Here is a 10647-nt window from a genome sequence, read left to right as displayed (position 1 = left end):
ATAAGAATGCCTGTATAGACTTAAAAGTAAATGTTAAATATTTGCTCTGTGTTTTTTTTATTTTTTACTGATGGCTCCTATGCCAGCTTTGAAATGGCCGTGTGGCAAACAGCGCTTTTATTTTTCTTAAGCCTGGAATATTTAATAATTTCTAATTAAAACATCTTACATTTTTCGGATATTTATGAGCAAACTGATATGGGCTCTTAAAACGTGCCAGGAAGGGGTAAAAGCTGTACACTACAGGCAGATTTAAGGGTTTTTTTCTTTTAAAGTCATGTAAAAACTCTATCCAATTTCGGGTTTTTTTTCTTTTGAAAAGGTATCTACTGAATACATGGAGGAGAAGCCATTAGCAATTTATATTTCTCTTCCTACATTTAGGAACATTTTTCTTAAAATAAGTAATCATCCTCCAGGCCCACAGTGGAGAGAGAACAGCCTGAACACACAGGGGCAACTGTTGGGTAACTCCCTGTAGCTCTGAGTCCCTGGGAGCCAGGAGTCAGCCTTTACATATCTGGGATGCCTAAGTTAGCTTACAAAAATAAAGCAATTTTTGACTGAATGCTTTATTTACTCTTTTTTCTTTTTCTTTTTTTTTTTTTTTTTGCAAAGAAATGAGTCAACTTTTCCACTATTTTACATATTTAACACTTCAAGAGCAGTGATACATACTGCTTCTCCCAACACTTAAGACCAAAAGCAGTTCAAATTTATCTGGTTTGCTTTCTACAGTGCAAATCTTCTGGGGAGACTTTCACTTCTGCCACCTAAACCAGACAGCAATGAGATGGAGCAACTAAACTGCATTATTCTTTTTCATGGAAATGCAGAGATGTAATGGCTGTTTCAGAGCTGACCAACAAAGCACTCTAAAAACTGAGAAATACTGAAAATAACTAATAACCACTTAAGACATGCTCTAAATGGCAAGGAAAAGGAAAAGAAGGAAACATCTCTTGCACATTAAACAGTGTAAAAAACCCCAGCTTTATTTACATTCCCACCATCACTCCACAGCTGACCAAGGTGGGCTGCCAAGGATGCAGGAAGCACAAAAGAGACCTTCAGGGATGCTTCAGGGGAGAGCAGCTCTCAGGGCAGTTAGTACTGTCTGTCTCAAAGGAAAAAAAAAAAGAAAGGAAGTTCTCCCAGCAAGGGGCACCTGGGCAAGAGGAGGCTCATTTGTATCAACTATGCATGAGCATGCAAGGAAATGCTGCAGCAGGGAATTTAGGGTGTGTTTTGGCAAGGCAAGGCACACCGAGTGGCCCACGTTTGCAGCAGATGGGGATTAATATGGCAAATCTGAAGACAAGTCAGGAACCTCCAATTTATACAAGTCATGACTGGACAGGGCTTTTTTTAGCTGCAGTTGGGCTGGAAACTTGTCCAGCGGCGGAGCAAAACTGGAAATACTTATTTAATATTTAATGCTGGCTGTTTACATTAACTTCCCCTGCCTTCAGAGGTTTTAAATACATTTCTCCAGCTATCTCCACACAGGAAAGAGAGGAAAACATGCATCGTAATAAATAAAAATCTGAGTTTACCTGAAGTTCAAGTGCTCCACTAGAACGTACCCATCTGCGAAAAGAGTGACAAAGAAGGGATTTAGCAAAAAACTCGCCGTCAGAGGGGCTGGATTTCAGTAAAAATTCAAACATCTCATTTCAGTAACAGTGCAAACAACTCACATCTGCCCTGGGCGTTGCGGCAGATGACTGCATGGCCCTGCACAGCATCGATGACATCCAGCTGTTCTCCAGCTGTGAGAGGGAGATCCACGCGCCGCTGGCTGGGCACTGAGCACTCGGCTGTGGCCCTGGAGAGGACACGGATCTCCTTGTCATACTGCAGGGAAGAAGGAAGGAACACACTCTGTCAGGGCAGGGGGAGAGGGGGAGAAGGGATTTCAGGTGGGTTGGGAGGATTTGGGGAGGAGGAGGGAGAAAAGCCCTGCAGCAGCCGTGATGGAGATCCCAGGGTAGGGGACGAGGCAGCAGGTGAGTGGGACAACTTTCCCAGCATTACTGAGGACTCAAAACATTCCTCCATGTGTCTTTTCAGCAAACCATGGAGCTGCTTTTCTCCTCTGGAGACCACAGATTAGGGGAGAAGGCAGCAGGTTGGTGGGACAACTTGCCCAGCGTTGCTGAGGACAAAAAACATTTTCCTCCATGTGTATTTTAAACAAACTGCTTTCCTCCCCTGACACAACCAAAAGTCATGTACCTGAAATGTTTCTCTAAAGATCTTCTCTTCTTTTTCCATCTTCTTGCTCTTTTCTTCACTGCTCTTCTTGAATTTGAAGATGGTTCTGCATCAAGAGACAAACACACACACACATGCACATCTGGAGTTGCAACCCAGAGCCTAATGCTGCAAGGCACCCTTGGAACAGGAAAGCACACCTATTTCACATCCCTGTTTCTCAAAAAAGGGTGAATATAAAATCTCAAATCCACTTGAGCCATTTTCTATTTCCATTTGGGATATTTCTTTAAAATTTTTGGTCTGTAAGCAGCGTGGGAACAAATAAACTCTCCACTGAGTGTTTCAAATCAGCCCTGTTTTTATGGAAGGCAACAATTCACTTTTCCCCCAGCAGTTTGCCTCCTTCTGGTTTTATTTATATTCAGACATAAAGGGTCCCCAGATAACTCTCATCCTGAGTCATTTATGGACGTGGGGTTTGACACAGCTCTCCAGATTTTCCTTGGGTTTTTTGGAGGAGAAAGTCACCCAAGCAGACATTTATATAGCACTGTAGAGTGGAAAACAAGTTCTTATAACCCACTAAAAGGGAATGGGGGACTCCCTGCATATGGAGATGCCACCCTTTCTGGTACATGAAATTACAGCTGTGACATTAATTTTAAATCTAAGACAGGAAACAAACACCAAACAAAAAAAAAACCAACAAAAACCACCCCACCCATTTGTAATAAATTATTCATCCTTGGCTCATTTTGATGCACTTAAAGAGGAGAGAAAACAAGAGCTGAAATTAGGGACTTTTAAGCTGTGAAGAGATTCCTCCTTGGAAGTCTCAGCCTGCTGGACCTGTTATCTCCAAGGAAGGGATGGAATTGCATCAACTTCCTGATGGTCTGGAAAGTTATCCCTGTGACTTTGGACAGAACAACCAGTGGTGCTTGAGCAACCCCATGCAGGAACTCTGCGGTGAGAACCTGAAAAATGGGCCTCTGGTTTGCATTTGTTTGGAGTTCCCAGGTAGTGGGTAATGAAAAAGGTCATTGCAATGCACACCTTTGTGATTTAAAAGGGAATGGAAATCTCCCACTTCCATGGGAATTTTTGCAGCATCAGTAACAAAAACCCAAAAAACCAAAAAAACCCAAAAGAAACTCAAAAAAAGCTAAAAAAAAAGATTAAGCAAACAACAGCAAAAAGATGAAACAAAAAAAAATTATGCACAAATGACAAAGCAAGATCAATGCAATCAGCCCGAATAATCAATACTTTAAAACACAGGGCTCTTGCCAAAATCATAGACTCTTAGAATCATAGAATGGTTTGAGTTGAGACCTTAAAGGTCATCTAATTCCACCCCTGCCACGGGCAGGGACACCTTTCCACTGTCCCAGGTTGCTCCAAGCCCTGTCCAACCTGGCCTTGGACAATTCCAGGGATCCAGGGGCAGCCACAGCTTCTCTGGGCACCCTGTGCCAGAGCCTCACCACCGTCTAAGTGAAGAATTCCTTCCTAATATCCAATCTAAACCTACTAAAATAGCAAAGAGAAGTCAAATAAACAACAGGTAACAACTTTTTGCTTCAGCTAAGTGGAAAGTCACGACAAGACTTCAGGATGAGACCTCTGGTTATCCCCACCTTGCTCTCACCGCTAAGATATTTTCTGCAAAGATTCCTGAAATCTGGTTTCAAAGGGAAAGGACCCCAGACTAGCAGCCAACACAAAATGTCTCTGCAATCAAGACCATCCCACTCCTGAAAGCACTCAAGAGATGTGTACAGAATCAGACAACATGGGGACAACAGAATGGAAATCAAGACCTTTCCACCTCGTCGATGCTTTTCCTTTTGTCCTTGTACTCTCTCACCATCCGAAGTTTTGGCATCCGGACTTTGTACTTCTCATCCTTCTCTCTGAGAGGAACAGACACACAGGAATTCAGCTTTTTTTCCAGCAGATCGTGCCCCCTCCCCAGACCCGTGATTTTTCTCCATCTCCCCCACCCTGCACTGAAATGCAAACACTTGCTGTGATTTACAGCAGCACGCGCAGCCACCGCAATCATCTGGCAGCAAGGCATCAGGACATGCTGTTCCTATTAAAAGTAATTTTTCTGACAAGCAGCCTGCCAGGACGGGGCTGATAATCGGGTCTGGGAGACAGAGTTTTCCTTCCTTAGGAAAAGGGTCTGATTTTTCATGTGTTTCAGGGAGCAGCTCTCTCCTTTTCACGTCTCTGGCACTGAACAGGTAACAGTGAAGAAACGTCAAATTAAACACATGTGGGGAGGACACCTGGACTGTCTCCAGAGGGTTGAATCCCAACCAGCTCATGAGCCTCCACTGGTTTGTGCCAAGAAAATCTCCTTGGCCTGAGGACAACCCCAGGACAGGGCAGCCTCCTCACCTGGTCTCTCTCTGCCCCACGTCGACGTCGTCGTACACATTGTCCTCCTGGGACACAGCTGCTGTCAACCAAAATGCAGGGAGGAAAATCATTAGGAGATGTCATTTTGAGCCTGGTACTCCAAATAATGCTTTGCAGAGTGAAATTTGGGTTGCTGCTCCTCACTCAACCCAAAGGGGCCAAGAAAATGCAGAAGGAGCCTCAGGGCTCCAAACGCCCGGCCAAGGTCCAGCACAAAAAAAGATGTTGGGTTTTTGCTTGTGTTTTCTGGATGGGTTTGGCCACCCAGCCCCACAGATGGAGCAGGAGCAGCAGCCCAGGCAGGCTCCCAGCCCGAGGACTTGGGGATGTTCACTCCAGCACCTCCTCAAGGCTGAGGTTTTATCCACTCCATTTATGTGAAGGATGGGCTTGACCCTCCAGCAGGCAGAAATAAAGAGATTTACAGAGAGCTGCTGGAGTGCCTTTGGCTCAAACATCATCACCAGCCTGGGAGCAGGGGCTCAGCAAGGGCTGCTTCACACATTACCTTCCTGGGTACATTCAGATCTGCAGGAGGAATGCTCTTCTTTAAAGCAAAACCACCCAAAAAATGAGCAAAAACCCCACCCTCGAATGAATCACAAATCTCAGTCAAGTCTCCAAAGCTCCTGCTGGCACATTAGACAGTTTTCAAAAAGGCACAATGCACCAAGCTGATTGTACATCACATTTGCCTCTTCACACACACCCAAATCCCCACGAGTCAGGTACAGGGATGTGCTTACCTAAATTTGGTACTGAGATGGAAATCAATCTGTGGGTAGAAAAAAGGCTCTTAGAAACAAATCTGCACATCAACATTGCCCAAAAAGCTGTGAGGAGCCCCAAAGAGCTGTCAGTGATGCTGCTGAAGTGATAAAGACAGGTCAAGGTGCATGGGCTCCATGATATCAACAGCACTTCCCAAAACTATATCCTTTGCTAAATAAGCATTTCCATCCTGAAAAGAACAACAGCCATGTGTTTATCAGGCAGAAAATATCTATATTTCATCCAAACAACAGTCCAGACTCCTGCTGCCCTTCCCAACAGCAAGAGGGTTGTTGGACAGTTGTCATTTCTAGTCAGCAGTAGTTCCCTCCTTTAAGTCTGTCCAGGAATTAAATGTCACAATGTGTGTAGATATCTAAGATTATTTCAGCAGCTTTAAGCGTTCTTTGAGACAGGAGAATGGCACAAAACCTGGTGGGTCCTTCCCTATAATGGTATTTATATTTGAAGGAGTCACTGACACAGCAGAGCATCTCATGTGAAGAGGTTTATAAGGAAAACAAACCTTCCTAACATGAATGAGGAAAGGTTTAACCTGGAATTTCCAAAGAAATAAGAAAAGGCAAGGTTTTTCTGGAGCTCAGCCACTGTGCACAGGCTGGTGGCAGTGGAGCACGGGTTCTGCAGGTTCTGCACACTTGAGGAAAAGGCAATTTCCCTGAGGTTTAAAAAACTTACCTGAGGTTTTGAATATTAGAGAACCCAAAAAAGCACCATAGGAAGTTATACAATATTCTCTACTCTGTTCAACTAAAGACTAAGTGCTAAACTTCAGCAGATGCTGCTGCCAGCTTGGCTCTGGATGGGACTTGGAATAAAACCCCTCAAGTGCCACATCAGCAAGGCTGTCCCTCATCCACAGGTCAAGGTGTCACATTTCTACATTCCCTTGTGTACCTCATGCCATGCTGAGCTATCAGGAAGGTGCCAAAGGCAGCACAAAGCCTGTGAAAACCTGGAAACCGCTGTAGGAACAGCTCCTGTAGATTCCTGAAGGCAGAGATTCTGGAGAAGCTGCACAGATGGACCATTGGCCACATCTGCCACAGCAGATCCTAATGAGTTGATAGAAGCACTTTGGGCCTAAGTTTCCAAACAAAGCTGTGTTCCTTACTCCTAGAGCTCCTGCTCTCAAGTAATTGCCATGAAGAATGCTCAGGTTTGAAAGGGGAAGGGGTGGGATGATGAACATTTTCTTACCTTAGGTTGTCCTTGAGCCTGAAATTGTTCAGCTTCAACTTTTCTATCTTAAATAGGTTTCCAAATCTCTTTTGCTTTTCTGTTCTGTCCAAAAGAGAAGCAGGTTTTAAATTAAAAGAGACACAAGGTGCAGAAATAGAGAGTAGATCCAGAGATCCTGAAGCAGGGAAAGGATGCTCAGCAGACCTTGGACCTCAGCTCAGAAGAAGAATTTAAGCTTTAACAGCATCATATGGATGATAGACTTGTTGGGATAAGCACCAGCACAGAAAAAGGTGCTTAATGATTAAATCCAAGCTCAAAGCTTTGTTTCACTTGAAACTTTTCTGTGTTAATTGAAGTTCTCTTCTGACCCAACAACTACAGAGTGATCCAAGTTTATTTGGAGAAAAAATTCCTGAGGAAAGGGCAGCATTACCCAGAATTTTTTGCAGTAGCCATTAAAGGAGACATCAGGGGCACCTTCTGTGCCATCTCCATCCCACATTCCCATTGTGTTTGTCCTTGAGGAGGACAGCCCATGGCACACACCTCCCTCTGAAGTTTACAAAGGGTTGCAAATCTGCACAGCAATTTTCCTGTAAAGGATCTGCAAGCAACCAAGATACTCCCCCGGGGGTCATTACCCGTGCACTAGGACTATTAAAACCCCTTTATGTGGATCAGCACACTTAATCCTGCACGTGGGATCAATAGAGACATCACAGAGAGGCTGCTGTGGGGATTAAGACCCTGACCTCTGAAACCTGTGAATTTGGTCCCAAATGGTCTTGAAATTCCTTTGCAACCCCAGCGAGATGCACTGCTCTTCTGTGAACCAGCAAGAGAGTTTATTTACATGCCACATGCAGAGGGGCAAAGAAGAGGCAGGGCTGTGCTTCCCAAGGGGTGGGGATGTGCATGGTCCATCTGGGACCTCACTTCCCTCCGGCTGGAGAAGCTGCTGCACCTCCACCACACAACTCCCACAGACCAGTTGCAGAGAAACAACATTTCCCTCTTTTAATAGCCATCCTGTCACTTCCAGGGTTTCAGCTTTCCCCCCTCTCTGACACACTCAGGCTGGACTGGAATCCAGATGCAGGCCAGTGCAAGCCTCCCATCTGTGAGGGAAAAGCAGATGTACAGCAACACCTTATTATTCCTCCCACGCTGCTCCTCAGGAAGAGCCACCAGATGCACTCCCAGCAGTTGTGTGCCACACATGCCTTTCCCAAAAGGCTGTCTCTATTCCTTACAATGGCAACTTTTTGCTGCAGGAGGGTAGGGAATGACACAAAACGCAACTGAACTTCATGTTTCACCTCTTAATCCATTTGGGAAGCTCAGGCAACGCATAATCCTGAGGCTGCAAAACTCATTGGTTTTATAACACACCCCGTGGAAGCAAATATCTGGAGAGGCCACATTAAAAAAGAGCAGGTTGCAAGTTAGTTACAGCACATCAGGCTCTTTTCCTGCCTTCTGTGATCCGAAATATGAGCATTTTCTCCTGTTTTATGGGGACAATTTGTCCCTTGAGCATCACCTCTTTTGGCACACACAACAGAGGTGCCAATTGTCAGCTAGAGCTGAGAACACTTATAATCAAAAGAAGGCAAGTGAGACTGTCCTGCGTGTTTGATGCAGGAAGAGGTCTGGGAGGGCTGTACTTCCAATGGATGGAAATTGTCACAGGAAAAAAATCTCCCTCATTGCTTCAGGATTTAATTTTGGTAACTACTTTTTGCTCCCTAAGTGTCAGCCAAAGGGGAAAGAGGGAGGAAGAAGGGAGCAAACCCACCCACACAACAACTTTCCTGCAGTGGAGTCAGGGAAAAAAAAAAAAAAGGCTTCCAGCCAGTACCTGACATGTGAGACCAAGGCTTTATGGTCAGAATTTCAAAACGCAGGCTAAGAAATTGCAACTTACTCTGGTTTTGCTGGATTATCACCCCCAATCTCAACATCTTCATATGTTTCCTCATAGCTGTTTCCTGAAACTTAAAACCAAGACATGCCATTAAGACAAGCTCTGTTCAGTAGCAATAAGGTGAGGTTTGCTGGACAAATTGCACCCAGACCTTTCACATTCTGCTCTTACAGAGGCTTCAAGGCTGCTCAAATGAATTCCATGCTAGACATGTCTATTACTCCCCACTGGTTTTAATGGGAATTCAGAGCAAGCTGGCCAGGAGGAGACACTGCAGATGCTGGAAGTGAAATGAAACCATTCCCAGCATCTCCCAGGGACCAGCCCAAATTAAAAGCAGCTCCTGTCTGAGCTTCCCCACTTACTGCTGTCTGAAGTGAAGGAACTCGAGGCATCTGACCTGTGGCTGCTGGAAGACACAAGTATGACATGGGGGTTGCTGCAGCAGAGATTTTAAATGACATTTCATAGACTCAGGCACTGCAAGGGCTCAGCTCCACACTCACAGTCTGTCCTGCAACTCCTCAACGTCATCGTAGATATCTTCTGGTGCCTGCAGAGACTGCCAAGGGTTTTGGTCCAAGGCTGGTCCTTCCACCCCTGGCTTTGGAGCACCAGAATCCATGCTGTGCACTGGAAATGAGAAAGGACCTTTGCTTTAGGAGTTTTTCTGAGGAGCTTCTCTCAGGGCAAGGAAAACTGTTGAGGGTAGCACAACAAATAAGAGCCCTACAGATATATTTGCCATTCCAGGAATCCAGGGAAATTCTCTGCTCTGAGCCACTTTGAGAAACAAAAGTGAAAAATTCTGAAAGTTTTAGCTTTAAAACTTTTGAAAGTCATAAAAATATTTTAGGTTTAAAAAAATTTAAATGTCCATCAATATTCTCAATTGTGGCAGCTCTGACCAAAATCTTCTTTGCTTGAAAGCATCCCAAGAGATCACTCTTGCATCTCCAGAGAAGTGAATGGAGGGAAAGCTTGGCATGGTTGGTGGAAATGTTAAGATCCAAGTAATGGACCAGTGCTTTGGAATACACCTGTAAATCAAAATCTTGGAAAGAACCCAAGGAGGATGAATATCCCAGAGATGGATTTCACTGAGGGCTGGAATCAAGCCTGGGATTTGCACCTCATGAGGTTAGATAAAGATTATTACTGGAGAATTCTGACAATATTAAACCCTTAAAACTGATTAAAGAGAGTTGGACCAATACAGAAATGCAGCCACACAAATAAAAGCAGGTAGATTTTGGAAATGAACATGGGAAGTGTCCAAGGCTAGGTTGGATGGGGCTTGGAGCAACCTGGGATAGTGGGAGGTGTCCCTGCCCATGGCAGGGGATGGAATGAGATGACCTTTTAGGTTTCTCCAACCCAAACCATTCTGATTCATGCAGTAGATCTTGCTTGACATGGGCACCACCTCAATATGGTCCAGCTAAAGACCAAAATTTCTGCCAAACATCCAAATCCCATTAAGAAAAGCAGGCAGGGGTGGGACCCAGCAATTCCCCAAAGCAGCCTCTCTGTTGAAGCAATAGCAGGAGGCTCACCAGGAGAACTTGGAAAAAAAAACCCAACAGAAATTACCTCCAGCTGTTCAAAGGTCAAGCAAACCAGCAAGACCTTTTACAGAAACAGACACCAACCAAACCAGAAAATTATTATGAGGTGATTTAAAATAATAAAAAAAAAATAATACCTGAGAACCACACCAATAAAAATAACCACAGTCACAGTCAATTTACACTTTCTCCTTCACACTCCTGGTCTGTCCACAGAGCCCAACAGAGCTACTTTTCTCCCTTTCATCTTTGAAATGCTGCCATGTCACACACTGGCTTGCAGAGCCTTTGCAGAACAGGACCCGTGTAACAATAATTGTTTGAGCTTATTGTGCTTATTGTTGAGAAACAATAATAGTTTCTCAATTAATGGTTTTTTTCAATTATTTTTAAGCAAAACTGTGCTTGCAGAGGAGATGTGATTGGGTTTAAATTGTGCAGCTCAGGTGCCAATCAGCAGCTCTGGTCACTGTCTCAGAGCATCCTGACAGAAGGAGCCCAAATCCAGCCTGGAACCACGAGGAG

The 10647-nt window shown here is 44.5% G+C and overlaps 1 protein-coding gene across 8 annotated transcripts in view; it reads right to left on the bottom strand.

Annotated features, from left to right (window-relative positions):
* The window catches only part of FYB2 (FYN binding protein 2), a 28711-nt gene that overhangs the window by 5394 nt on the left and 12670 nt on the right, over positions 1-10647 (bottom strand). Inside the window, exons 10-20 of one of the 8 annotated variants that reach the window (XM_085067495.1) lie at positions 9061-9187; positions 8920-8963; positions 8555-8624; positions 6643-6726; positions 5397-5425; positions 4630-4690; positions 4044-4136; positions 2239-2323; positions 1701-1857; positions 1557-1590; positions 970-1117 (exon numbers count right to left, since the gene is read on the bottom strand). In XM_085067495.1, the coding sequence (XP_084923621.1) occupies positions 1108-1117; positions 1557-1590; positions 1701-1857; positions 2239-2323; positions 4044-4136; positions 4630-4690; positions 5397-5425; positions 6643-6726; positions 8555-8624; positions 8920-8963; positions 9061-9187 (794 nt within the window). In that variant the 3' untranslated portion in view covers positions 970-1107. Of the gene's footprint in view, positions 1-969; positions 1591-1700; positions 1858-2238; positions 2324-4043; positions 4137-4629; positions 4691-5396; positions 5426-6642; positions 6727-8554; positions 8625-8919; positions 8964-9060; positions 9188-10647 lie in introns of those variants that run through there. The other 7 variants (XM_085067496.1, XM_085067494.1, XM_085067493.1 and 4 more) reach the window with 7 other exon arrangements.

This window comes from Lichenostomus cassidix, chromosome 8, assembly GCF_008360975.1.
Source record: "Lichenostomus cassidix isolate B80296 chromosome 8, HeHo_3.0, whole genome shotgun sequence".
Taxonomy (NCBI): Eukaryota; Metazoa; Chordata; class Aves; order Passeriformes; family Meliphagidae; genus Lichenostomus; species Lichenostomus cassidix.
Note: the sequence above shows the minus strand (reverse complement) of the source record. Positions and strands in the feature narration are given on the sequence as shown.